This window comes from Nerophis ophidion, linkage group LG20 (assembly GCF_033978795.1).
Source record: "Nerophis ophidion isolate RoL-2023_Sa linkage group LG20, RoL_Noph_v1.0, whole genome shotgun sequence".
Classification (NCBI taxonomy): Eukaryota; Metazoa; Chordata; class Actinopteri; order Syngnathiformes; family Syngnathidae; genus Nerophis; species Nerophis ophidion.
In genome coordinates, this window is record NC_084630.1 from 8,075,231 (window position 1) to 8,102,754 (window position 27,524).

At 42.0% G+C, this 27,524-nt stretch overlaps 2 protein-coding genes and 1 pseudogene across 2 annotated transcripts in view; 2 read left to right on the top strand and 1 right to left on the bottom strand.

Annotated features, from left to right (window-relative positions):
* LOC133538685 (tripartite motif-containing protein 16-like) overlaps positions 1-4,883 on the top strand; it is a 14,853-nt pseudogene extending 9,970 nt beyond the window's left edge.
* A 1,345-nt stretch (positions 4,884-6,228) lies between these two features.
* Positions 6,229-13,643, bottom strand: LOC133538686 (ecto-ADP-ribosyltransferase 5-like). Its single transcript, XM_061880387.1, has 3 exons — positions 13,506-13,643; positions 13,352-13,429; positions 6,229-8,654 (listed from the first exon to the last, which is right to left on the bottom strand). Exons 1-3 carry the CDS (start codon positions 13,587-13,589, stop codon positions 7,902-7,904), a joined length of 915 nt encoding a protein of 304 aa, XP_061736371.1. The 5' UTR covers positions 13,590-13,643; the 3' UTR covers positions 6,229-7,901.
* A 2,273-nt stretch (positions 13,644-15,916) lies between these two features.
* LOC133538688 (von Willebrand factor A domain-containing protein 7-like) overlaps positions 15,917-27,524 on the top strand; it is a 56,441-nt gene continuing 44,833 nt past the window's right edge. Inside the window, exon 1 of the mRNA XM_061880390.1 lies at positions 15,917-16,238. Within this exon, the coding sequence (XP_061736374.1) occupies positions 16,141-16,238 (98 nt within the window). The 5' untranslated portion in view covers positions 15,917-16,140. The remainder of the gene's footprint in view (positions 16,239-27,524) is intronic.

Genomic DNA, 27,524 nt, shown 5'->3' on the forward strand with positions numbered 1-27,524 from the left:
AAGCATCGAAATACATTTTGGTACCGGTACCAAAATATTGGTATCGGTGCAACCCTGCAGTGTAGGACAGGGGTCGGGAACCTTTTTGGCTGAGAGAGCAATGAAAGCCAAATATTTTACTGTGTATTTCCGTGAGAGCCATATAATATTTTTTAACACTGAATACAACTTGGGCGATATAGCTCGGTTGGTAGAGCGAGCGGCCGTGCCAGCAACTTGAGGGTTGCAGGTTCAATCCCCGCTTCTGCCATCCTAGTCACTGCCGTTGTGTCCTTGGGCAATACACTTTACCCACCCACTCCCAGTGCCACCCACACTGGTTTAAAAATGTAACTTATATATTGGGTTTCACTAAGTCATTAGAGAAAAGCGCTATATAAATATAATTCACTTCACTTCTAAATGTGTGCATTTTTAAGTAAAACCAACATACATGTATAATAAGTATCTTCTTCTTTTTAATAACAGTGTTATTCTGAAGCTAACCAATAATGAATAAAATAGTTCTTACCATTGATGAGACTTCTTGAACGGGTGCGGTAGAAAACGGATGGATGGATTAGAATGTATGAGAATGTTTTATATTTAACCAAAAATAAACAAAAGTCGAGTGCCGCTTAGTAAAGGCATTGAAGCAAAATGAAACTAAAACTGAACTAGCTGCAAAGTAAACAAAAACAGAATGCTGGACTTGAAGCGTGCGGAGCAGACGGCGTCCACAAAGTACATCCGTACATGGCATGGCAATCAACAATGTCCACACAAAGGAGTGCGTTCTTCACAACTTAAATAGTCTTGATTGTAAAAAAAAAAGCAGGTGCGATGAATAGCATCCAAGGAAGACATGAAACTGCGACAGGAAAATACCAACAAAAGAGGAAATGCCACCAAAAAAAGAAGCGCAAAACCCCCAAAAAAACTCAAAATAAGTCATGGCGTGATGTGACAGGTCGTGACAGTACACCTACAATGAGACAAAGCGCTATTGCGAAAACAACTTTTTATCGTCAATAACGACTACTGAGTTTCATTTTTTTATGTTTTCCACTGGTGGAGTGCCTCAAAATGTTTTCAATGGGGAAAAAAGGTGCCTTGGCTCAAAAAATGTTGAAAAACAGACTTATCGTGTTAAGCAATGCCAGCTAAGATTTATCTGGGAGCCAGATGCAGTCATCAAAAGAGCCACATCTGGCTCTAGAGCAGGGGTCGGGAACCTTTTTGGCTGAGAGAGCCATTTAAGCCAAATATTTTAAAATGTATTTCCGTGAGAGCCATATAATATTTTTTAACACTGAATACAAGTAAATGTCTGCAAGACCAACATTTATAGAGTACAGTATAATATGTCACAAACTCGCATGGCAGCAGTAGGGGCGACCCCAAGAAGCAGGAACCAGGAGAGAGAAGTTCAGGTAAGATGCTTTTAATATCATCAACAGAGGAGAATGAAGCAGTCTTGCATGTACAGTTCTAAACAATAGTCAATCTTTGAGCCCTGAGGAGCACGTCAGACAAGCATAAATAGAAACATGCTGATTGGCAGCAGGTGTGGCCCAGCTGCCAATCAACAGCAGGTGAGGGGAAAAAAAACACAGCGCCCAGTGGGAGAAGCAGGAAATGGAAACAAAATAAGAACGCTGATGGGAAGTAAATACAAAACAAAGAAGCACAAACAGAAATTAAGTGACAGACCTTCACATGATAAGTCTGTTGTTCTTTTTAATATCATTGTTATTCGGAAGCTCAACGATGATAAAATACTTCTTACCATTAATGCGACTTCTTGAACAGGTGCGGTAGAAAACAGACGGATGGATTAAAATGTATGAGAATGTTTTATATTTTGAACCTTAATTTTAACACTGATTACCAGCAGAATTATTCATTACTTATGTTAAGCAAAGTCAGCTAAGGTTTATCCCAGAGCCAGATGCAGTCATCAAAAGAGCCATGTCTGGCTCGAGAGCCATAGGTTCCTTACTCCTGCTCTAGAGCCATAGGTTCTCTACCTCTGGTGTAGGATGTTTGTATTTAAGTGTTCTATTTTATTAAATGTCTTCCTTATCAGACTCAACTAAGATGTCCTTCGATCCAAACACAATGTACAAAGAGCTGGTCCTATCAGATGGAAACCAGAGGGTCACCAGAAGGAAAACGGTCCAGTTTTATCCCGACCACCCCGAGCGGTTTGACGGCTTCTCCCAGGTCCTGTGCAAGGAGCCACTGACCGGTTTCCGGTTTTACTGGGAGGCCGAGTGGAGCGGCGAGTTCTCGGTGGGGGTGGCGTTTAAGAGCATCAGTCGCAAGGGGAAGAACTCCAACAGTCTGCTGGGCTACAACAACAAGTCCTGGAGTCTGCTGTGCTCCGACTCGGGATATTCCGCCTGGCACGACAAAACCGACCAAGACCTTCCCGATGCTCCCAGGGCGTCGCGGATTGGTGTCTACCTGGACTATGCTGGCAACACCCTGGCCTTTTACTCAGTGTCACAGGCCATGGAGCTCATACACAGATTCAAGGCTCACTTCGGCGAGCCTTTATATGCAGGCTTTGGTGTGGGCTCCTCGGTTACTCTTATTCAGCTCAAGCAAAGTGCTAAACCTTATTAAGATAAGCGGACTTGCTCACAAACATGCTAGAACAGCGATTCTCAAACTGTGGAACGAATGCTGGCTCCATCTAGTGGCTCTTTTTGGAGTATTTTTTTAAAAAAGGACTGAAAATTGAAAAATCGGGAGGTGGGTTGGATAGGACACAAACAAACGCAACAGTTTGTTTACATGTCAAATCTTCCACTCCTTCTTTTTCTCATTTTGTCCACCAACATTTTTATACTGTGTGTGTGAAGGCACAAAGTTCACATAAAACAATAATGAAGTTTGGTTCTTTTATGAATTTATTATGGGTCTACTGAAAATGTGAGCAAATCTGCTAGGGCAAATGGGGCAATGTCCCTTGGCAAGTTTCACTACAACTGTAAGAAATAACAGAACTTTCCTCCAGAACAGGGGTCGGCAACCCGCGGCTCCGGAGCCGCATGCGGCTCTTTGACCACTCTGATGTGGCCGACCCACCCGATTTTTCCGAAAGGTTTCCGGGTTTCAGTGCCTCCCCCAGTAACATTCTCCGATTTTCACCCGAACAACAATATAGAGGGTGTGCCATGACGGCAGTGCCTTCCACCGAGCTATCTACGTTCCGGTCCATCACATGTAATATGCGGCCTCTGTTAAAACATGGAAGTGACTGCAAGGCATACAGGTTACACTGAGGGTTGTGAAATAAACAACTTTAACACTCTTACTAATATGCGCCACACTGTGAACCCACACCATACAAGAGTGAAAAACACATTTTGGTAGAACATTTGCACTGTAACACAACATAAACACAACAGAACAAATACCCAGAATCCCATGCATCCCTAACTGTTCCGGGCTACACTATGCACCCCGGTACCACCAAACCTCTCCCCCCCCCCCCCCCCCCCACCAACCCCGTCCACCTCAACCGACGCACGGGGGGTGTATAATGTAGCTTAGAACATTACGGATGCATGGGATTCTGGGTATTTGTTCTGTTGTGTTTATGTTGGGTTACGGAGTAGATGTTCTCTCAATGTTGTTTGGTGTGGGTTCACAGTGTGGCGCATATTAGTAAGAGTGTTACAGTTGTTTAAACGGGCACCTTCAGTGTGACCTGTATGGCTGTTGAACAAGTATGCCTTGCAGTCTCCTACATGCGTCTGCTGAAGCCCCACACAACATGTGACTGGGCTGGCAAGCTGTATGTTCAGGTTGTAGAGGGCGCTAAAGGCAGTAACTTCATATCACGACCATATTTTTGTTGTTGGGGTGTAAATCAGCAGACATTCGAGATATTAGTTGCTCTGAAACTCTAGTGACGCTGTCAAGCGTCACTCATATACAACTCGCGGGCCACACTTACATTAAATTTTCATATTAAGGTGCGGGCCGCGTGTCTGACTATACGACAAAGCGGAAAAAAAAAAACTGTATGCAGTGTTATTTCATTTTAAATTTCAAAAGAGCTTAATGGCTCCCATTGTTTCCTTTTTTTTTGTGAAACGGGTCAAAATGGCTCTTTGAGTGGTAAAGGTTACCGACCCCTGCTCCAGAAGGTCTTATCTTTGTCCATGTGATGTCAGATAAAACACAAATTGAGCTTTTTGGCCACAACACCCAGCAAAATGTTTGGAGGAGTAAAAGGTAAAGCCTTTAATCCCAGGACCACCACACCTACCGTCAAGTGTGGTGGTGGTAGTATTATGCTCTGGGCCTGTTTTGCTGCCAATGGAACTGGTGCTTTACAGAGAGTAAATGGGACAATGAAAAAGGAGGATTACCTCCAAATTCTTCAGGACAACCTAAAATCATCAGCCCGGAGGTTGGGTCTTGAGCGCAGTTGGGTGTTCCAACAGGACCATGACCCCAAACACAAGTCAAAAGTGGTAAAGGAATGGCTAAAGTAGGCTAGGATTAAGGTTTTCAAATGGCCTTCACACAGTCCGGACTGAAACGTGTGGACAATGTTGAAGAAACAAGTGGTTGTTGATGTTACTGACTTGTTGGAGTGCTAATCAGGCATATTTGTCAGTGCATGACTGGAAGCTAATCAATGCTATTTAGGCTCGCTGTATGTTCATATTGCGTCATTATGCCTCATTTGTAGGTATATTTGAGCTCATTTAATTTTGTTTACTTGTATCCTCTTTGTATATAATTTAGTTTTGCATGTCTCATGACGCATTATCTGTATGTAGTATTGGCTGTGTTTCAGATAGTTTGCGTTTCCATGTTGTTCCAGACCACAGCAAACATTACCGAGCTTGCTAAAGATTGTAATAAATCTATTAAAAGAAGACAGTCTGCTATTTCCTTTAACTGGGACACACACATCTATACTTTTGGCCATTAAAAGTCAAACATTTCCAGGAGTTATCTCACCTTCTGAGTAGCCTCTAATTTGCCAATGGTTTTTAATGTTGTAAAAATTTGTGGAATAAGTATTCAATTTCAACATTTCTGTCAACGAAGATTTGTTTCAGCCTGCGACACAAAGTTATTTTGATAGTAGGCTGATATAAACACTTACGTCATGTATTGCCTTCGTTATAAGACTTAAATACGGCTTTTCATTTTTTGCGGCTCCAGACATTTTTTTTTTTTTTTTTTTTGTATTTTTGGTCCTAAATGGCTCTTTTAACGTTTTGGGTTGCCGACCCCTGATCTAGTGCTAGGCCAAAAATCACTTATCTAAGTATTGTAATGACATTACTCCAGCTGCTATCAAAGGTTTATCAGCCTTGAATGGATCAAACTGATCCCTGGCCACCTGAGCAGAAAAGAGAGACGGCAGATCAACTGGTCTAGAAATGGGTGTAATTAAAGCAGAGGTGTCAAAGTCGTTTTTAACTGAGGGCCCTGTCACAGTTATGTTTGGCTCCAAAGGGCCACTTCTAATAGTGAATACTATTAATACACCATTTTTTAAATGCATTTTATTCGTAGATTTTTTTTTTAAACTAAAATTTAAAAAAGAATACGGTCAGTTGCAATAATTTTACCTCAAAATTTTGTATTTTATCGTAAAAAAAAAAAAAATACTACTCCTATTTAAAAAAGAATAAAGGCAGCTAAATTGCCAGAATTTTACTGTAAAATGTACATGTGTTTTTGTTACTATAAAAAAAAAAAAAACTGCAATTTTACTGTCAAATTTTGGCACCTCAGCTACGAGTTGTTTTTTTCTTTTTTTTTTTTTTAGAATCTTGAAATATACAATCATTATCATCTGATATACCATATCTAACAATATTCAAATTGTTACAAACAGTTACTTTGGGAAAACACTGTAGGAGAATCATATGCATACTGTATATTCACTTCTTATTATCAGGCTGAATTAACTTGACGCTAAAATTAATCCGAATAAAACAGTAGAGTTGGAAAAAAAAATGTTTTTGGTACATTATAGGATACAACTTTTTTAATAGGACTGTGGAGAAAAAAAAAACAGTGACAATAGTGTTTATGTGTCTCTGCTCCCCTCTGCTGGATAGCATGATGAAGCACACCTTTACAATAATAACTGCACTACTGAATGCATTGTCGGGAGAGTCATATTGTGTGTATATATATATATATATATATATATATATATATATATATATGTGTGTACAGTAAAGGCCAAAAGTTTGGACACACCTCATTCAATGTGTTTTCTTCATTTTCACCACTATTTACATTGTAGATTGTCACTGAAGGCATCAAAACTACAAAAGAACACATCTGGAGTTATATACTTAACAAAAAAAGGTGAAATAACTGAAAACACCTTTTATATTTTCTAGTTTCTTCAAAATAGCCACCTTTTGCTCTGATTACTGCTTTGCACTCTCTTGGCATTCTCTCAATGAGCTTCAAGAGGTAGTCACCTGAAATGCATGTTAGCTTGCAGTCATGGATGGACCAAATAGGCCTGAGAAGCACTCCAGCAAATCAATAAAATCAACAAAGCTCACCTTTGTGCGTTCGCACACAGTATAGAATATTTGGTGGACGAAATGAGACAAAGAAAGAGCGGCAAAAAACAAGTCTTTCTGTGGCAGCGTCGGAGAAAGTTGTACATGTAAAAACAGGGGTGCCCATTACGTCGATCGCGAGCTACCAGTCGACCGCGGGGGGTGTGTCAGTCCATCTCCTGCCAGGCTTTTAAAAAAAATAGACCTAAAAATTAGTGATCATCAATCTTCACCAAGATGTCACTTAAATGACATTCACGGTACCGGAGGGTCTTGTGAGATGACGCTGGCTGCTGCAAGATCATTATTATGAAAATATGACCGAGAGGAAGGCGAGAAACACTTTTTATTTCAACAGACTCTCGCGCCGTACCTTCCGTCAAAACTCTAAAGGCCGACTGCACATTTCCTATCTTCACAATAAAAGCCCTGCTTCATGCTGCCTGCGCTAACTAAATACAGAGTCTCGGAAAACTGGCGTGCACAAGCGATCCGTCAGAAAGCGATGTGCACGCCAGCTTTCCGAGACTCTTATTTTGTTAGCGCGTCAAAGAACAAAGCTGTAGGTGGGAAGCGGTGTATTGCGGCCGCCTTTATCAACACAAACACAGCCGGTGTTTCATTGTTTACGTTCCCGAAAGATGACAGTGAAGCTTTACTATGGAACAGAGCGGTCAAGCGAACATACACAAAAATTACAGTGTATTATACGACGATCATTTCGAAAGATCGTGTTTTGAAGAGGGTCCCTTGCGAAGGGCAGAGATGGGTCTCGCCACCGCCCGTCGACTGGTGCTGAAGAAAGGTGCGGGGCCGACCTTCAGGTTGTACAGGTATGACCATATAATCTCACTAAAACACTCGTAACACAATAAGCAGATAAGGGATTTTCCAGAATTATCCTAGTAAATGTGTCTAATAACATCTGAATCCCTCCCACTGTATTAGTCTTTTTAATTTTTTGTCTAGTCCTTCACTCTCACTTTCCTCATCCAAGAATCTTTCATCTTCGCTCAAATTAATGGGGAACTCGTCGCTTTCTCAGTCCGAATCGCTCTCGCTGCTGGTGGCCATGATTGTAAACAATGTTCAGATGTGAGGAGCTCCACAACCCGTGACGTCACGCGCACATCGTCTGCTACTTCCGGTACAGGCAAGGCTTTTTTATCAGCACCAAAAGTTGCAAACTTTATCGTGGATGTTCTCTACTGAATTATTTCAGCAAAAATATGGCAATATCGCGAAATGATCAAGTATGACACATAGAATGGACCTGCTATCCCCGTTTAAATGAGAAAATCTAATTTCAGTAGGCCTTTAAACTTTGTTATCCAGTACAAAATGTGTTATTTCCTGTTAGAAAACGAGAGAACAATTCAAATTGGAAAGTGGTGTTCCCGTACTTTTCAGTGTGTAAACCACCTCACATGGAAGTGTCTTCTTTGCAGTGCGCTTCTCCACCTTGGTCACCTTGAAAATCTCGTACGGAGGAATTAGGACCTCTTTCTCAAAGTCACCAAACTTCGAATACAGTGAAATATCTGCGCCGAAGCATGTTGTCACGTTAAAGCATGTTTTGTCTCCGTATGTTTCAGGTTTAGGGTACCCTCCCATCGAGGTAGACATGAAACCGCCGAAGCGGATCAGTGTGTTGCGAGATCTTAGACGGAACAAAGTTTTCTTCCGAGAAAAGGTGGTCCAACATTTTCCCGGTTCCTCTTGTCGTGACCTGAGTTTTTGGATGGCGTCCGTCAAGAAGAAGTGTAGAGCGTGATATTTGAACGTGGTCTTGTACTCGGATCTCTGGCTCCGCACCGCAGCATTGAAATCCAAGTAGATGGGCGGGTGGTCAAGAGTATAAACATAAATGGCCGTGATTTGTTCTTTCCCAATGGAGTTTGGGATCTTTTTGTTACGATGCAATGTCTTCTGAAATTTGCCCTTAACGTACAGCTCAGCTTCACACCAGGCCCGTTTGAAGTTTTGGTCTTGGTTCTTTTCATTGGGTAGATACCCCTCCGCTTTGCGCGCCATCTCCTTTTTGCAGCCATCGTACATGTCATCAACAGCATCCTCGGACATTCCGAGCAAAATCCCGGAGCCTGAATCCTGCAAAAATGTGAGAACAGAAGCAAATTCTGAAATTCCACAGAGTTTGTCAGATAATGATAGCGATTTAGCAAAGTTTAGCGACCAACAGTTTTTAAATTAGTTTCCTTGTTGTTGATTTTGTTTGGTTTTGTATTGTCTAGTTATATTTATATGGTAACAATTATTCTGTGACTGCAAATTGTTTGCTTGTTTTCTTATCATTCTTATTTTTTTTTTCTGTATTGCTTTTACTCGTAATTGTATTGAGTTTGTGGACCTCAGGAGGACTAGTGGGTTGTTATGGCAACCAGCTAATGACATACTTGCCAACCCTCTCGGATTTTCCGGGAGACTCCCAAAATTCAGCGCCTCTCCCAAAAACCTCCCGGGATAAAAGTTCTTCCGAAAATCTCCCGAAATTCAGGCGGAGCTGGAGGCCACGCCCCCTCCAGCTCCATGAGGACCCGGGTGACGTGTTGACAGCCTGTTTTTACGTCCGCTTTCCCACAATATAAACAGAGTGCCTGCCCAATGACGTTATAATTGTAGAATGATCGAGGGCGAGTTTTCGTTTTTTTATGTGGGTTTATTGTTAGGCAGTCTCATTAACGTCCTCTCAGCGCGGCAACAACACACAACAACAGCAGTCACGTTTTCATCTACCATAAAGCAGTTCGTCTGCCGTAAACAGCAATGTTGTGACACTCTTAAACAGGACAATACTGCCATCTACTGTGCATGCATATGTGACAATAACATCTACAACTTTTAGAGCAGTGGTTCTCAAACTTTTTTCAGTGATGTAGCCCCTGTGAACATTTTTTTAATTCAAGCACACCCTAATCAAAGCAAAGCATTTTTGCTTGGAGAAAAAAAAGATAAAGAAGGAAAATACAGCACTATGTCATCAGTTTAGGATTTATCAAATTGTACAACAGTGCAAAATATTGCTCATTTGTAGTGGTCTTTCTTGAACTATTTGGAAAAAAAGATATAAAAAGAACTAAAAAATTGTTGAAAAATAAACAAGTGATACAATTATAAATAAAGATTCCTACACATACTACGATGAGGTGGCGACTTGTCCAGGATGTACACCGCCTTCCGCCCGATTGTAACTGAGATAAGCACCAGCGCCCGCCGTGACCCCAAAAGGAATAAGCTGTAAAAAATGGATGGATGGATAGTTTTAAAAATATTCCTCCCCTCTTAACCACGCCCCCAACAACGCCACGCCCCTCGCCCAACACCCCGACCCCACCACCCCCCACCTCCCGAAATTGAGGGTTGCAGGTTCGATTCCCGCTTCCGCCATCCTAGTCACTGCCGTTGTGTCCTTGGGCAAGACGCTTTACCCACCTGCTCCCAGTGCCACCCACACTGCTTTAAATGTAACTTAAATATCGGGTTTCACTATGTAAAGCGCTTTGAGTCACTTGAGAAAAGCGCTATATAAATATAATTCACTTCACTTCACAATTTCTATTACGTCTATTTGTATTTGTGTTTGACTTTGTGAAATACGCCCTGCGATGAGGTGGCGACTTGTCCAGGGTGTACCCCGCCTTCCGCCCGATTGTAGCTGAGATAGGCGCCAGCGCCCCACGCGACCCCGAAAGGGAATAAGCGGTAGAAATGGATGGATGGATGGATTTGTGAAATACCTGTATATGTCCTACCTATTAAGTGTCTATTTGGTATAAAATGATTAACACACCCCATGGCATTTAAACCAACAAAAGTTGATCAATTCATTGATATTTTTAGGTTTTTTTTATAGCCAATTTTATGCTGGAAACGTTAGAAAAAAAAAAACGATTCATGAAAAATTTAAAAAAAAACATTTTCAGAAAGTTGCCCAGAATTCAGCCGTTTTAGACCCCCAACAATCAACAAATCCATCCAAATCCAACATGACTGCTAATTGTTAGTTGCTTTCTGTGGGGCTGCTTTTGTGCATGTGCAAGCACTCCGTGAGAGAAATCTGTGAAAGCTAGATTTTTCTTCGGTTTGATGAACACATTTAAAAAAAAAAAAGAATACTATAACAATCTACAAGGTCAATACAGTTCACTTCTCTTTCTTCCCCCCCATTTATCTGCTTTCTTTTGTATTTCAATTTATCATTACATATATGGGGCGGCGTAGCTCGGTTGGTAGAGCGGCCCTGGCAGCAACTTGAGGGTTGCAGGTTCAATTCCCGCTTCCGCCATCCTAGTCACTGCCGTTGTGTCCTTGGGCAAGACGCTTTACCCACCTGCTCCCAGTGCCACCCACACTGGTTTAAATGTAACTTAGATATTGGGTTTCACTATGTAAAGTGCTTTGAGTCACTAGAGAAAAGCGCTATATAAATATAATTCACTTCACGTATTGTTGCATTTGAAACAATTGTATTGTTGATAATAGAAGTAATTAGTGTGATTATTCATGATCAATAGCGCTACTTCAATTGGTATTTGTATTGATCCGTTTTTAGAGTAATAATGCTTACTGTCATTTCTGTATTATTAATATTTATTTCACTAACTGCTTCTTTGCTTTTGTGTTTGTTGTATTCTCCCTGCCTTCTCATTTGGTTTGTCAGTTTCTTTCCCCAGTCTATTTGCCCTCAACTAGGCACACCTGCTGCCAATCACTTCCCGGTAGTATTTAAGCGCGTCGCCGCCAGCCGACTAATGTTCCTGAAATCCGCTCTGACATGTGCTTCCCGTGTTCTGCTCCCCTGGTATGTTGCTCTCAGATATTCTTGTATTTTGACCTCGTTTTTGTTTTTTCTAGCCTCCTTGTTTTGAGAGGACTAGTTTTGCCACGCTCCGTGTGTGCTGGCCTTTTCCCTGCCAGCCTCTGAAAAAGACTACCTTTGTTATATTTCCTATGGTGTGCAGGTTTGCCCCATCTCCCTTAGTTACCATTTTGACTTATTAAATATTTCATTTGTTACTATCGCTAGACTTGCCTCCATTCTCTGCATCTCGGGGTCCACCCTTGAACTATATATATATATATAACTGTAACTTTGCTATCACTTTTACCATCATATTTGTACATATCCTATTTGCTGACGCTGTTCTGTTGTTATTATTGTGTCCCTCTTGTCGCCGCAATTTCCCCCTCTCTCTTCCTTTCCCCCCCCTCTTTCTAGCCCCTCCTGCACCAAATAATATAAATCCATTAAATAAAGTCAAATACAAATAAGGCAACAAGAGAAGTATCCCACACTTCCCTTGTGTAAAGTAAATCTGCATCAACTATATGATTTGCCTGAGTAGCTGGATAGGACAAAAAAATTAAAAATAAAACATTTATATATAATTATAAACTGAGAAAAATATAGACATTTAACAATATGTTCTGTTTACCCAATACTGATATCATAGGGTAGCTGTTTTTTTTTTTTTTTGTCATTATTTTGGTTTGAAAAATGTTACTTGTGTAAAAGTTGCAAAGTTACTTTACGTGCACATACTTTTTCTTTGGCTTTATGATCATCGATAACAAGGGATCAAGAAGACGAAAGAAGAAATAAAGTGAAGTAAGCAAAGTCACATTTAAAACCGTTTTTTTGTCATTTACTGTTACTATTGGTTAACTTATATTTACACTGGTATGACAGATGGGGATTAAAAAAAAACAACTTTAACTTATGGTACAGTGGAACTGGGTTGGTCGTCGTCACTCTTTTTTCGTTAATGTGACATTTTCAACAATTAAAAAAAGTCCTTAACCTTCGTCTTGTGTTAGGGTTGGCACCGACCCGCTTTAGTTTTTAAATGCATAAAAGAACCACATAAATGTATTTGTCTGCATCAAGGCTTTTTGACTTTGTCAGAAACCTCTATTTCAACAAAAAAATACTTTTTTTTTTTTTTCATTAAATTATGAAATGCTCTGGTTGAAATTATGACCTTGGTGTTGTTAGGGTCGGTTTTGACCCAGTTATAAAAATAAGATTATCAAGCAATAATTACAGCCAAAACTGCACACACTGAAAGCCAGCTCCTCTCCCAATAATGTGAGCTTTAGGGCAGTGGTCCCCAACCACCGGGCCACAGAGGAATTTTTTTATTCATTTTTATTTAAAAAAAAAGTAAATTAAGTAATACATTTTTATTTTTTTATTTTATTTTTATTAAATCAACATAAAAAACACAATATACACTTACAATTAGTGCACCAACCACAAAAACCTCCCTTTTTCATGACAAAAAAAAAAGCACGGGCATGTCCAGACATGTGAGGTCAATTCAGTATAAATTTATAAAATTAAAAAAAAAAACATTTTTATTTAAAAGATGTGTTCTAATACCTTTCAGTAATCGTCAAGTAACACAACAACCTTTTTATTAATTTATACAATTCTCTTGAGGTTCATTTTACCATTTTATTGATTTAAATCGAGGGGTGTACTCACAAAAAAAAAAGTCCAATGGCCCACCCCAAAAATATTAAAACCAATATTTCCATGGATAAAAAAGCCTAACAAGGTAACCAAGAGATGAGAAACAAATTGGATGATAGATAATTGTTTTTAGTGTATTTTACAGCTCATTTAAAAAATGGGCCAAAACCGACTTGTCAACATAAGAGATGGTAACGGAAAGCTTTGTCCCTCTCATTTTTCCACTCATTATAAAAAAAATTGTCCTGGAATTAACTAACAAGACTCTAATAACTGAGTTGATGAGACAACCATTTTCTACAGACATACCTACCTGTGTCATTCCTAAAGAGGCTCCATAAGCCATGATAGCCGCCAACCACATCATCACTGCCATCATCAACCTGTCGACCTTGAATAAATATTAACGGAAACATTAAAACACAAGCAAAAGGCAGGAACATCAATGCATATTATGACTGACTCACCTCAGTCAATGTAGTCTCTGAGGAGAAACCAGAAAAGCTTCTTTTTATACGTGTGAGTACAAACCTTGCATAGCAACGAGACATCTTCCTGATTCATGTTATATATACATTTATGGTAAGACTTCAAGATAAGACATTAGTTCCCTTTCTCAGAACAGAGAAGTTCTAGTTCTGCAAAGTTTTAAGAGAAAAAAAATACAGTTTGTGATGTAGAGAAAAGTTCAAACACATTTTGCGGTTTATTAAAGTGTAATTCATCATTTGGTCATTTTGTCTCTGTCGGTTTGGTTGCAAAAATCCACAAAAAAATACAGTTTTTGGTACGGTCGACTGGGCCTTAAACAAGCTGAATTTATTTGCCTTTTTTAAATGTTGCATGTTCATGAACTGGACGCTTGGCATTCACGCTAAAAAGATCAATCTTAGTCTCATCGGACCAGAGAATTTAGTTTCTTATGATCTGAGAGTCTTTCACAAGTTGCCACATGCTTTTTTTTTTTTTTTTTACTAAGAAATGGCTTCTGTCTGGTTGGCCTGATTGGCGGAAGGCTGCAGAAATGGTTGTCCTTCTGGAAAGTTCCCCTCTCTTCACAGAGGGATGCTGTAGTTTGGGTTCTTGGTCACCTCCTGACTAGACTAAGATAAATGCAGCAATGTGCAGAACAAGGATGAACATTTCTTATCACGGTTATTTTGACCGAAATTGTCACGGTTCTAGTTGTCATCGCGGTATTCTAGAATGAGCTCAACAGTTTCAAAAAGTACTGACTGATTTTTTTTAAACACAGTTTTATTATAAAAACACATGGAATTCAAAATGATTTCCTGTCATGTCTTTGTGATCGCGTTAATGTTACTTCAAGACGCCATTAGTTCCCGTTTTTTCACTAAATTGTTTTGTTTCCATGTCAACCCATTAATTTTCACCTGTCCTCATGTCACGCACCTGATTCACTTGGACCCATGCGCCTGTTGTCAATCACCACGTCACTATTTAAGCCTGTAGTTGCCAGGCAGTCAGCCTAGCGACATCACCCTCTACAGACCCTTGGCATCCATGCCGATGATCCATGTTCCTTTCTCGTTCCAAGTAAGTTTTCCTTATTCACGCCATAGTTTGCAAGTTTTGTTTTATGTTCATAGTTTACGTTGTAGTAATAGTAACAAGGCATTTAAAATGATTTCCTGTCATATCTTTGTGATCACGTTTGTTACTTCAAGACGCCTTTAGTTCCTGTTTTTTCACTAAATTGTTTTGTTTCCATGACAACCCATTAATTTTCACCTGTCCTCATGTCACGCACCTGATTCACTTGGACCCATGCGCCTGTTGTCAATCACCACGTCACTTTTTAAGCCTGTAGTTGCCAGGCAGTCAGCCTGGCGACATCACCCTCTACAGACCCTTGTTATCCATGCCAATGATCCATGTTCCTTTCTCGTTCCAAGTACGTTTTCCTTATTCACGCCATAGTTTGCAAGTTTTGTTTTATGTCAATAGTTTACGTTGTAGTAATAGTAACAAGGCATAATAACAAGGCATTCAAAATGATTTCCTGTCATGTCTTTGTGATCACGTTTATGTTACTTCAAGACGCCATTAGTTCCTGTTTTTTCGCTAAATTGTTTTGTTTCCATGACAACCCATTAATTTTCACCTGTCCTTATGTCACGCACCTGATTCACTAGGACCCATGCACCTGTTGTCAATCACCACGTCACTTTTTAAGCCTGTAGTTGCCAGGCAGTTAGCCTGGCGACATCACCCTCTAAACACCCTTATCATTATCCATGTTCCTTTCTTGTTCCAAGTAAGTTTTCCTTATTCATGCCATAGTTTGCAAGTTTTGTTTTATGTCCGTAGTTTACGTTGTAGTAATAGTTTTGTTTTCATAGCCCAGTTTTGTACCTCCGCTGAGAGCGCCTTTTTCTTTATACCCTTTGTTTTTGTAATATTTTCGAGTTAATAATAAACGATGTCATTAACCTTCACGCTACGTCCGGTCCAGTCGCTTTGCACCACAGGAAAACAAACTGCACCATAGTCCAAGTCATGACATCTCCTTTATAGAAAAAACTCTATTGTAGATAAACACACTGTTTCATGGACCACAAGTAGAAATTGAATGTGCATATGAACGCAACACAAACATCATAAACAAAGTAATACGGCAGAAAAACAATAACATATTATAATATATTCAAATTTGTTTATTTATTTATTTTATTTATTTTTTTTTTTTTTATTTTTTTTTTTTTTTTAACATAAATAAACAAATTTGAAAAATGTGCCAGATAGCACTTTATGGACATTAAATGTAAGAATTTTGCAAGGTGGCACCTGATGGCCATACAACATAACTGCACTTTTTGTAAAACCATCTATCTTCTTCTGCTCATCCAAGGTCGTGTCGTGGGGGCAACAGCCTAAGCAGGGAAGCCCAGACTTCCCTCTCCCCAGCCACTTCGTCCAGCTCTTCCCGGGGGATCCCGAGGCGTTCCCAGGCCAGCCGGGAGACATTGTCTTCCCAACGTGTCCTGGGTCTTCCCCGTGGCCTCCTACCGGTCGGACGTGCCCGAAACATCTCCCTCGGGAGGCGTTAGGGTGGAGGTTGGCATCTTTGAGGTCTTTCCCATGACGAGACAATTGAAGCACTCTTCGGTACAGTCTTCGAGTGCCTCCAGATTTTCCATCCATTTCCCACCATTGAGGGAGGACATCGCTTCGCACAGGTTTGAATCTTTATTTTTCAATAAAGCCGCTCGCAGTGTCGGTCGATCGCTCTTTCAGCTCCACCTTTGCTGGTCTTGGTAACTCCGTGGCTCTCGGTGGTTCTGCTGTCTTCGCTCTGACTCTCTTCTACTCCTTCTGCCCCAATTGTTCCTCCTTCTCCCCTTTTATGCAGCAGGAGGAGATGCACAGATTGCGATTCGGTGTGTGTGTTATGCACCTGGTTCTAATTGTTGCAGCATTGCTCCAGGCACGCCCCTCCTCTCCGTTCCGCTGCATACTCCGCCTCCTGGCCGCCATCTTGAGTAGGACCACGGTTTGCCCTACCCTGCTGTCGGCCCGTCTGATCCGTCTCTCCACACACTTCATCCGGCTCCTCTCGATGTGGAGGAGCAGCGGCTTTACTTTGAGCTCCTCACGGATGACAGAGCTTCTCACCCTATCTCTAAGGGAGATATAGGGTTTCCCGGCGGAGGAAACTAATTTCGGCCGCTTATACCCGTGATCTTGTCCTTTCGGTCATAACCCAAAACTCCTGACCATAGGTGAGGATGGGAACGTAGATCGACCGGTAAATTGAGAGCTTTGCCTTCCGGCTCAGCTCCTTCTTCACCACAACGGATCGATACAGCGTCCGCATTACTGAAAACGCCGCACCGCCTGTCGATCTCACGATCCACTTCTCCCTCACTTGTGAACAAGACTCTGGGTACTTGAACTCCTCCACTTTTTGTCCATATAGATAAAAAATAGAGTTATTTTTTTTAGATCTAGTCTTACACATAGGGTTGGATGATTACGGCCAAAATAATAACTGAGATTATTTATAGCAATATTGAAATCACGATTTATGGTTATGTTCGGTAAAAAAAAAGTCGGGTGGGGTGCAAAGGCAAAGCAATCATCTAATTTGTAATTTTTAATAAAAAAGCTAGATAACGTTTTAGACAAATATTTGTGTTTTTGTTAATTATTAGTATCAACGTGTCGTTTTTTTTCACATTACATAATGCCTTTATCTCATTTTTTACATTGTGATAAAGAGAGGTATTTTTAAGCTATGTACATTGACTAGTACTAAATGCATGTACATGTAGATCATGGGTGTCAAACACTGGTCCGTGGGCCAAATTTGGCCCGCCGTGTGATTTCATTTGGCCCTTGAGGTAATATCAAATTAAGATTAGAGCTGGCCCGCCGGTATTATACAGGGGCGGTGCCGCTGTAACAACGCATTTGCCAACCCTCCCAAATTTCACTGCCCCTCCCGTAAATCTCCCAGGGCAACAATTCTTCCGAATTTCCCGATTTCCACTCGTACAACAATATTGGGGGCGTGCCTCGAAGACACTGCCTTTAGCGTCCTCTACAACCTGTTGTCATGTCCTTTTTTCCGCCATAGAAACAATGTGCCGGCCCAGTCACATAATGTCTGCGGCTTTAACACACACGAATGAATGCAAGGCATACTTGGTCAACAGCCGTACAAGTCACACTGGGGGTGGCCGTATAAACGACTTTAACACTGTTACAAATATGCGCCACACTGTGAAGCCACACCAAATAAGAATGACAGACACATTTCGGGAGAACATCTGCACCGTAACACACGTAATACCCAGAACCTCTTGCAGCACTAACTCTTCCGGGATGCTGTAATATACACCCCCGCTACCACCAAACTTGCCACCCCCCTCCAATTTGTATTTAAATTTTATTTGATATGCCATTGATATTTTTAAATCATTATTGATAGGTTGATTGGATGCACATGTTGCCTCTCCATCTGTGTTGGCCATGTGATGAGAGGGCAACTTGTCCAGGGTGTACGCTGCCTTCCGCCCGAATGCAGCTGAGATAGGCTGCAGCGACCTCAGAAGGGACAAGCGGTACAAAATGGATGGCTGGAAAAATAATTTGAAACTCGACTTTGCATGTCATTATAAAGTTATATAAGCCTTGCTTGTTCAATATTCAATGCAAAAAAATTTTGGATACCTCTTAAAAGGTTCATTTGTTCAACTTTGGTCCGCGGCTTTGTTCCGTTTTAAATTTTGGCCCATTCTGTATTTGAGTTTGACACCCCTGATTTAGATACTGTATCGGGACAGATCCATTAAGAGTTTGAGCAGAAATATGTTGTGTAGGAATTAACTACATGAAAAAACGTATTAAAAAAAATGCTATGTCAGGTGAATGCTTATTAAAGTAATAACTTTGTAACATGAAAAAAACACAGGTACGACACCTCCGCTCAAAACAGGCTAACCTCCTCCAACCTCCAAGGATAAAGCTACAAACTATGGGAGACCGGTCTTTCTGCTCCGCTGCTCCCAGTCTGTGGAATGCTCTCCCTGACCACCTAAGGGCACCCCAGACTGTGGATGCTTTAAAAAAAGGCTTAAAAACCCTTCTTTTACAAAAAGCCTTTTTATAGATACATGCATACGAGTTCTAGCTATTAGGCTGTGCTAGAAAGAAAACAAAGACTAACGCAACAACACTAATGAGAACCCTGGACACCCAATTCAGTAACAAAAGCTAAAAGTACCGGTATCTGTCTACCATCAATTATGATCTTTAACACAATTAAACGGGCTTGGTCTCATTCTTTACATTTTACTTTTAAATACTTCCTCATTGCCTACAAGAAACCAAGGCAAGTCTTTTCTCAGAATGCGGGTAGGAAGGAGGCCCTGGCTGTAGTCATGCGAGAACGTATGTGACGTGGAAAAGACAGTCAAACAAATAACAAGGTTCCATCCATCCATCCATCTTCTTCAGCTTATCAGAGGTCGGGTCGCGGGGGCAGCAGCCTAAGTAGGGAATCCCAGACTTCCCTCTCCCCAGCCACTTCGTCTAGCTCTTCCCGGGGGATCTCGAGGCGTTCCCAGGCCAGTCTTCCCAACGTGTCCTGGGTCTTCCTCGTGGCCTCCTACCGGTTGGACGTGCCCTAAACACCTCCCCAGGGCGGCGTTCGGGTGGCATCCTGACCAGATGCCCGAGCCACCTCATCTGGCTCCTCTCGATGTGAAGGAGCAGCGGCTTTACTTTGAGTTCCTCCCGGATGGCAGAGCTTCTCACCCTATCTCTAAGGGAGAGCCCCGCCACCCGGCGGAGGAAACTCATTTCGGCCGCTTGTACCCGTGATCTTATCCTTTCGGTCATGACCCAAAGCTCATGACCATAGGTGAGGATGGGAACGTAGATCGACCGTTAAAGTGAGAGCTTTGCCTTCCGGCTCAGCTCCTTCTTCACCACAACGGATCGATACAGCGTCCGCATTACTGAAGACGCCGCACCGATCCGCCTGTCGATCTCACGATCCACTTTTCCCCCAGTCATGAACAATACTCCTAGGTTCTTGAACTCCTCCACTTGGGGCAGGGTCTCTTCCCCAACCCAGATTACAAGGTTATTAAACAATTTCAATATATTCAAACATTCCCCAAAATAAACCAAGGCAAGGGCGAGCAAACAACAAATTAAGATATCAAAATCTGGAGGGACCTGTGATGAGGTGGCGACTAGTCCAGGGTGTATACCCAGCCTTCCGCCCGCAACCCCAAAAAGGACAAGCGGTAGGAAATGGATGGAAAATCTGGAGGCACTCGAAGACTATACTGAGGAGTGCTTCAATTGTCTCGTCATGGGAAAGCCCTCAACGATGCCAACTACCAAACAGAGCCACTGGCTGTGTGTCACCACCGAGGTACTGAATTTTCTTCTATCTTGGATCCCGTCAACGAAAGGCTGATTTGTTTGGATGGACTCCTCACACTCGTCGAGTTGCTCAACAAAGAGTTCCAAACCATCCGGTAAGAGTCTGGACTTCGGACAGCAACAGGTCATCTCCCTTGCATGGGAGAATGCTGCTCTTCACGAGTCTGTGAAATTGCTCACAGACGGAGCGGCACAATTTACCCAGGAGACGATGCTGGTCCTTCAGGCGATTAGAATGAGGGATTATCTGGTCTTCACAGGGATCCCGGAAAAGGCAAAGGACGATTCAGAGGAAAACGTGACGGCCTTCATGGAACACCAGCTCGAGCTTTCAGCGGACACCGTCAGAAGGATCCCGGAAAAGGCAAAGGACGATTCAGAGGAAAACGTGACGGCCTTCATGGAACCCCAGCTCGAGCTTTCAGCGGACACCGTCAGAAGGATCCCGGAAAAGGCAAAGGACGATTCGAAGGAAAACGTGAAGGCCTTCATGGAACCCCAACTCGAGCTTTCAGCGGACACCATCAGAAGGATCCCGGAAAAGGCAAAGGACGATTCGAAGGAAAACGTGAAGGCCTTCATGGAACCCCAGCTCGAGTTTTCAGCGGACACCATCAGAAGGATCCCGGAAAAGGCAAAGGACGATTCGAAGGAAAACGTGAAGGCCTTCATGGAACCCCAGCTCGAGCTTTCAGCGGACACCATCAGAAGGATCCCGGAAAAGGCAAAGGACGATTCGAAGGAAAACGTGAAGGCCTTCATGGAACCCCAGCTCGAGCTTTCAGCGGACACCATCAGAAGGATCCCGGAAAAGGCAAAGGACGATTCGAAGGAAAACGTGAAGGCCTTCATGGAACCCCAGCTCGAGCTTTCAGCGGACACCATCAGAAGGATCCCGGAAAAGGCAAAGGACGATTCGAAGGAAAACGTGAAGGCCTTCATGGAACCCCAGCTCGAGCTTTCAGCGGACACCATCAGAAGGATCCCGGAAAAGGCAAAGGACGATTCGAAGGAAAACGTGAAGGCCTTCATGGAACCCCAGCTCGAGCTTTCAGCGGACACCATCAGAAGGATCCCGGAAAAGGCAAAGGACGATTCGAAGGAAAACGTGAAGGCCTTCATGGAACCCCAGCTCGAGCTTTCAGCGGACACCATCAGAATGATCCCGGAAAAGGCAAAGGACGATTCGAAGGAAAACGTGAAGGCCTTCATGGAACCCCAGCTCGAGCTTTCAGCGGACACCATCAGAAGGATCCCGGAAAAGGCAAAGGACGATTCGAAGGAAAACGTGAAGGCCTTCATGGAACCCCAGCTCGAGCTTTCAGCGGACACCATCAGAAGGATCCCGGAAAAGGCAAAGGACGATTCGAAGGAAAACGTGAAGGCCTTCATGGAACCCCAGCTCGAGCTTTCAGCGGACACCATCAGAAGGATCCCGGAAAAGGCAAAGGACGATTCGAAGGAAAACGTGAAGGCGTTCATGGAACCCCAGCTCCAGCTTTCAGTGGACACCGTCAGAAAGATCACCTTTCACTGCATCACCGGCTTGAAGCCAAAAAGCTGGAGAATAGGAGGACAATAAGCCTTTATGCTGATGATGTATTACTGGTCCTACAGAATCCACATTCTTTTCATCAAGACTCAATCCCACTCATTGATAAATGTAGTTATATTTCAGACTACTCCATCAACTGGTCAAAATCTACTGCATCACCTATTCATTTTGACTTTTAAAGCACCTCATCGATTCCACTGCTTAAAGGGGAACATTAAATACCGGTGTATAAAAATTTCCTCACCTTGTCAGACCTGAATTGCTTGAATTACTCCCTAATTATAAAATCAATTGAGGATGATAAGAAACATTGGAAGACCTCTTTGAAAGGTATCCACCGTGAAGATGATGGTTTTGCCTTGGGTTGGTTATCTTTTTTTAAAGATTCCCACCAAACCTTAAATTTGGTTTCAATTAATAGATTCACGCATCAATCAGTTTATTTGGAAAAGTATACTATCGCGAATGCGCCTTAAAACTTTACAAAAAACAAAGGAACACGGGGGTCTAAAACTCACAATTTGTTCTCGTTATTTCCTTGTAAATACACTAAAATACATTAAAGTGGATCAGTCCCAACCAACGTTCCCTCTAAGGCAGTAGTTCTCAAAAGGGGGTACGCATACCCCTGGGGGTACTTGAAGGTATGTCAAGGGGTATGTGAGATTTTTAAAAAAATATTCTAAAAATAGCAACAATTCAAAAATCCTTTATAATTATATTCATTGAATAATACTTCAACAAAATATGAATGTAAGTTCATAAACTGTGAAAAGAAATGCATCCATCCATCCATCCATTTCCTACCGCTTATTCCAACAATGTGAAGTGTGAAGTGAATTATATTTATATAGCGCTTTTTCTCTAGTGACTCAAAGCGCTTTACATAGTGAAACCCAATATCTAAGTTCCATTTAAACCAGTGTGGGTGGCACTGGGAGCAGGTGGGTAAAGTGTCTTGCCCAAGGACACAACGGCAGTGACTAGGATGGCGGAAGCGGGGATCGAACCTGGAACCCTCTAGTTGCTGGCTCGGCTGCTCTACCAACCGAGCTAAACCGCCCCACAATGCAATATTCAGTGTTGACAGCTGGATTTTTTTGTCAACATGTTCCAAAAATATTGATGTTAAAGATTTTTTTTTTTTGTGAAGCAATGAGGTAGCGACTTCTCCAGGGTGTATCTCACCTTCCGCCCGATTGTAGCTGAGTTAGGCACCAGCACCTCCTGCAACCCCATAGGGAATAAGCGGTAGAAAATGGATGGATGGATGTTTAGAATGAAGTTCATGAATCCAGATGGATCTCTATTAGGGGCAGCGTGGCGCAGTGGAAGAGTGGCCGTGCGCAACCCGAGGGTCCTAGGTTCAAATCCCACCTAGAACCTACCTCGTCACGTCCGTTGTCCATTGTGTCCTGATCAAGACACTTCACCCTTGCTCCTGATGGGTACTGGTGGGCGCCTTGCATGGCAGCTCCCTCCATCAGTGTGTGAATGTGTGTGTGAATGGGTAAATTGGGAAGTAATGTCAAAGTGCTTTGAGTACCTTGAAGGTAGAAAAGCGCTATGCAAGTACAACCCATTTATTACAATCCCCAAAGAGGGCACTTTAAGTTGATTACTTCTGTGTGTAGAAATCTTTATTCATAATTGAAATACTTGTTTATTTTTCAACAAGTTTTTAGTTATTTTTCTATCTTTTTTTTCCCAAATAGTTCAAAAAAGACCACTACGAATGAGCAATATGTTGCACTGTTACACAATTTAATAAATAAGAAACTGATGACATAGTGCTGTATTTTACTTTTTATCTATTTTTTCAACCAAAAATGCTCTGCTCTGATTAGGGGGTACTTGAATTAAAACAATGTTCACAGGGGGTACTTCACTGAAAAAAGGTTGAGAACCACTGCTCTAAGGTACGCGCCTGTGCAATTGCACACTGCTCACGCGTCCTCTGCGCACGGCAAATTTAGGCCGCGCACAAAATCGAATAAAAAGCTAAACGCATAAGTTTTAGTGTTTGCTCACACATATGAAAAATTGGTCCCAACTTATTAGATCATTTCTGGTTAGATATTGAACAATCACTCAGCCAAGAGATCCCGATTTCTAACTTGCCCTTTTTTTTAAACACAACAGCTTTATCAATCAATCAATCAATGTTTATTTATATAGCCCCAAATCACAAATGTCTCAAAGGACTGCACAAATCATTACGACTACAACATCCTCGGAAGAACCCACAAAAGGGCAAGGAAAACTCACACCCAGTGGGCAGGGAGAATTCACATCCAGTGGGACGCCAGTGACAATGCTGACTATGAGGAACCTTGGAGAGGACCTCAGATGAGGGCAACCCCCCCCCTCTAGGGGACCGAAAGCAATGGATGTCGAGCGGGTCTAACATGATACTGTGAAAGTTCAATCCATAGTGGCTCCAACACAGCCGCGAGAGTTCAGTTCAAGCGGATCTAAGACAGCAGCGAGAGTCCCGTCCACAGGAAACCATCTCAAGCGGAGGCAGATCAGCAGCGTAGAGATGTCCCCAACCGATACACAGGCGAGCGGTCCATCCTGAGTCCCGACGAGCGGTCCATCCTGGGTCTCGACTCTGGACAGCCAGTACTTCATCCATGGTCATCGGACCGGACCCCCTCCACAAGGGAGGGGGGGACGTAGGAGAAAGAAAAGAAGCGGCAGATCAACTGGTCTAAAAAGGAGGTCTATTTAAAGGCTAGAGTATACAGATGAGTCTTAAGGTGAGACTTAAATGCTTCTACTGAGGTAGCATCTCGAACTGTTACCGGGAGGGCATTCCAGAGTACTGGAGCCCGAACGGAAAACGCTTTATAGCCCGCAGACTTTTTTTGGGCTCTAGGAATCACTAATAAGCCGTTAATAGTGTTATCATTAATGGAAACACTTGTATTTATTTTAAAGCTCTAATAACATCCTTCTATCTATCCATTTTCTACCGCTTATTCCCTTTGGGGTTGCGGGGGTGCGCTGGTGCCTATCTCAGCTACAATCGGGCAGATGGCGGTGTACACCCTGGACAAGTCGCCACCTCATCGCAGGGCCAACACAGATTGACAGACAACATTCACACTCACATTCACACACTAGGGCCAATTTAGTGTTGCCAATCAACCTATCCCCAGGTGCATGTCTTTGGAAGTGGGAGGAAGCCGGACTACCCGGAGGGAACCCACGCATTCACGGGGAGGACATGCAAACTCCACATAGAAAGATCCCAAGCCCGGGATTGAACCCAGGACTACTCAGGACCTTCGTATTGTGAGGCAGACGCACAAACCCCTCTAACACCGTGCTGCTCTAATAACATCTCAACAAATTCATAGAATATATACAAATTAAATCTGTAATCAGTGCAAGATTCAACAAAACAACATGGGAAAGTAATCCCACCATAAATTATTCAAATTTGCGTGTTTTTTGCTGAACAAACATGTTTTGTCGTCACACACTTATCTGTTTGATGCAGTGACAAAGCAACTCTACAAGCCAACGTAGTTACGCGTAGATTTGAGTATCAGCATGGATGTGTTTGGATTGATTGTTTTTGATTGAAACTTTTATTATTAGATTGCACAGTACAGTACATATTCCGTACAATTGACCACTAAATGGTAACACCCAAATAAGTTTTTTAACTTGTTTAAGTCGGGCTCCACGTTAATCAATTCACGGAAACATGGTTGTTGTGTATTAGCTGGTATTGACCCCTGAGGAATCCCACAGGTCATAATCATTTCATCTGAGTCTATTCCAAATTTTAGCAGCATGAAACTGAAACACAGCCTCGCCATGTGTAGTCTTGAAAGTGGACATCAGCAGGTTTTTAGGAGCCTAAAATGGTTCATACGGCTCGAAAATGTCAAAGATGTTTGTTGGAGCTACGTCATGAAATAACTTAGACACAAGCAGAGCTGTGCACAAGTCGATTCTCTGATGCAGTGACAGTTCTCCTCAACCAGAATCAGATGTATTGGCCAAGTATGATTAACACACAAGGAATCTTACTTGATAGACCGTGCAACAATGCAACAATGTTAATGAGAACCAGTGACGCCCAAGTCATTAAGAGAAGCTACAACTAAATACCCTGCCTTCCGCCTGAGTGCAACTAGGATAGGCTTCAGCCTAACGATCTTTTTAATTCAATACAGTAATACTAAACTGTGAGTTTTACAGCGGTTATCTTATGTGCATCTAATTCAAATGTCCACAGCTGCTGCAAAGAGTGACCACTCTGACACTTGCGGCCTGTAACAACCCATGCACACGGTGATTTATCAAAGTCGGCAAACTTATCGAGTTCTATTTCATTTATCATTCGGTTAATTGACTTATCGAATATTGTCCAGGTCTGGATGTACTGTACCGACACCATGAGAAGACTATGCACACAGGCAAAGTTTTTTTTAAAGACTATTTTCTAATCAAAAGGTAAGCCAGTGCAGTGACTTGAGTACTGGAATATGATCATATTTTACTGCTTCTAGTCATGACTCTACCAGCAGCGTTATGTATGTATGGCAGTTGCCTTACTGTTCATTTTGAGAAGCCAGTGAGAAGGCCGTTAAATATCTAGCCTGCCGGGGAAAAAAAAGGCATAGATTAGTCTCCCTAAGTCTGGTTTGGACACTAGTCCTGATTTTTTGGCAATGGTAAAGATGTTATTGCTTGTAAGTGACTGTTAAAGTGTCATGTCTTTGTGATCATGTTCTGTTTAGTTATGTTCTGTTTTGTTTTTGACTCCATTAGTTCCTGTTTTTGCGCAACCTGGTTTGTTTTAGTTCCCATGACAACCATTAGTTTCACCTGGCTCATTTGTTTGGACTCACACACCTGTCAATAATCACAGCACTATTTAAGCCTGTAGTTGCCAGGCAGTCAGCCTGGGGACATCACCCTCTACACACCCTTGATACCAGAATTGCTCACGTCTTGCCATAGATTCATGCTTTTCACGTCACAGTAGGTGTTTTCGTTTTGGTTGTTCATCGTTCTGCCATTGTGCGAGATTTTGTTTTCAGAGCCAAGTTTTTGTACCTCCTCTGTGAGCGCCTTTTGTTTGTACCTTTTTTTGAGTTAGGATTAAGAGATGTCATTACCTTCACATCGTGTCCGGTCCAGTCGATTTGCACCACAGAAAAACAAACCGCACCAAAGTCCCAGTCATGACATAAAGTTCAAGTCTTGAGTCCATTATTACCTTTAAAATTCTAACCTGATTATTAGAGGGTCTTAAAGTGACTCGAGACTTGTTGCTTCTGTGGGCCACTGAGAATAATTTTCAGTTTTGTCTTTGTTTAGCTCAGGGGTGTCAAACGTGCGGTCCGCGGGTCGGACCATGCCCGCGAACAGGTTTTACCCAGCCAGCCCAGTATAAAAATGAACCTGAAATTTTTGAATGAAAGAAACAGCTGTTCCAAATGTGTCCACTGGATGTCGCAATAGCAATTCTTTGTGGATGATGCTACATATGTACAAAATAAACCACATGATGTCAGTACATCAGTCGAGAAACAGGATCAAACTACATAAATAACTTTTTGATATAATTTTTTGATCTTGATAGATTGAATATTAACCAATAAGTTGACTGATGAACATTATCACATCAAAGAAAACTGAAATAAATCTGAAGTTGTTTTTATTTTTAAGTAATCTTGCAGGGATTTTTCTAGTTCGGCCCACTTAAGAGTAATTTTTCTCCATGTGGCCCCCGATCTAAAATGCCGTCAGGGACACACAGATGTGAGTATCGGCATAGATGTGTTTGGAAACTTCAACATCATCAAAACATAGACAGCTTAGAAGGTAAGAAATATGTGCAAACTTAATTTTGACTTTTTAATTACTTAATTTTTCTGTTAGTTTTGGACTCCTTTAGTTCCTGTTTGTGCACCTCTGAGTTTGTTTTGGTTGCCATGGTTGCTCATTGTGTTCGGGACGCTCACCTGTTTCCCGAGCACTAATC

What these genes read in the sequence shown, in the direction of transcription:
- LOC133538686 (XM_061880387.1), bottom strand. Translation starts at nt 13,589, where the DNA reads ATGTCTCGTTGCTATGCAAGGTTTGTACTCACACGTATAAAAAGAAGC. An exon ending in CAGAGACTACATTGACTGAG is followed by an intron (nt 13,430 to 13,505) that starts GTGAGTCAGTCA and finishes TATTTATTCAAG; the next exon opens with GTCGACAGGTTGATGATGGC. An exon ending in CCTCTTTAGGAATGACACAG is followed by an intron (nt 8,655 to 13,351) that starts GTAGGTATGTCT and finishes ACATTTTTGCAG; the next exon opens with GATTCAGGCTCCGGGATTTT.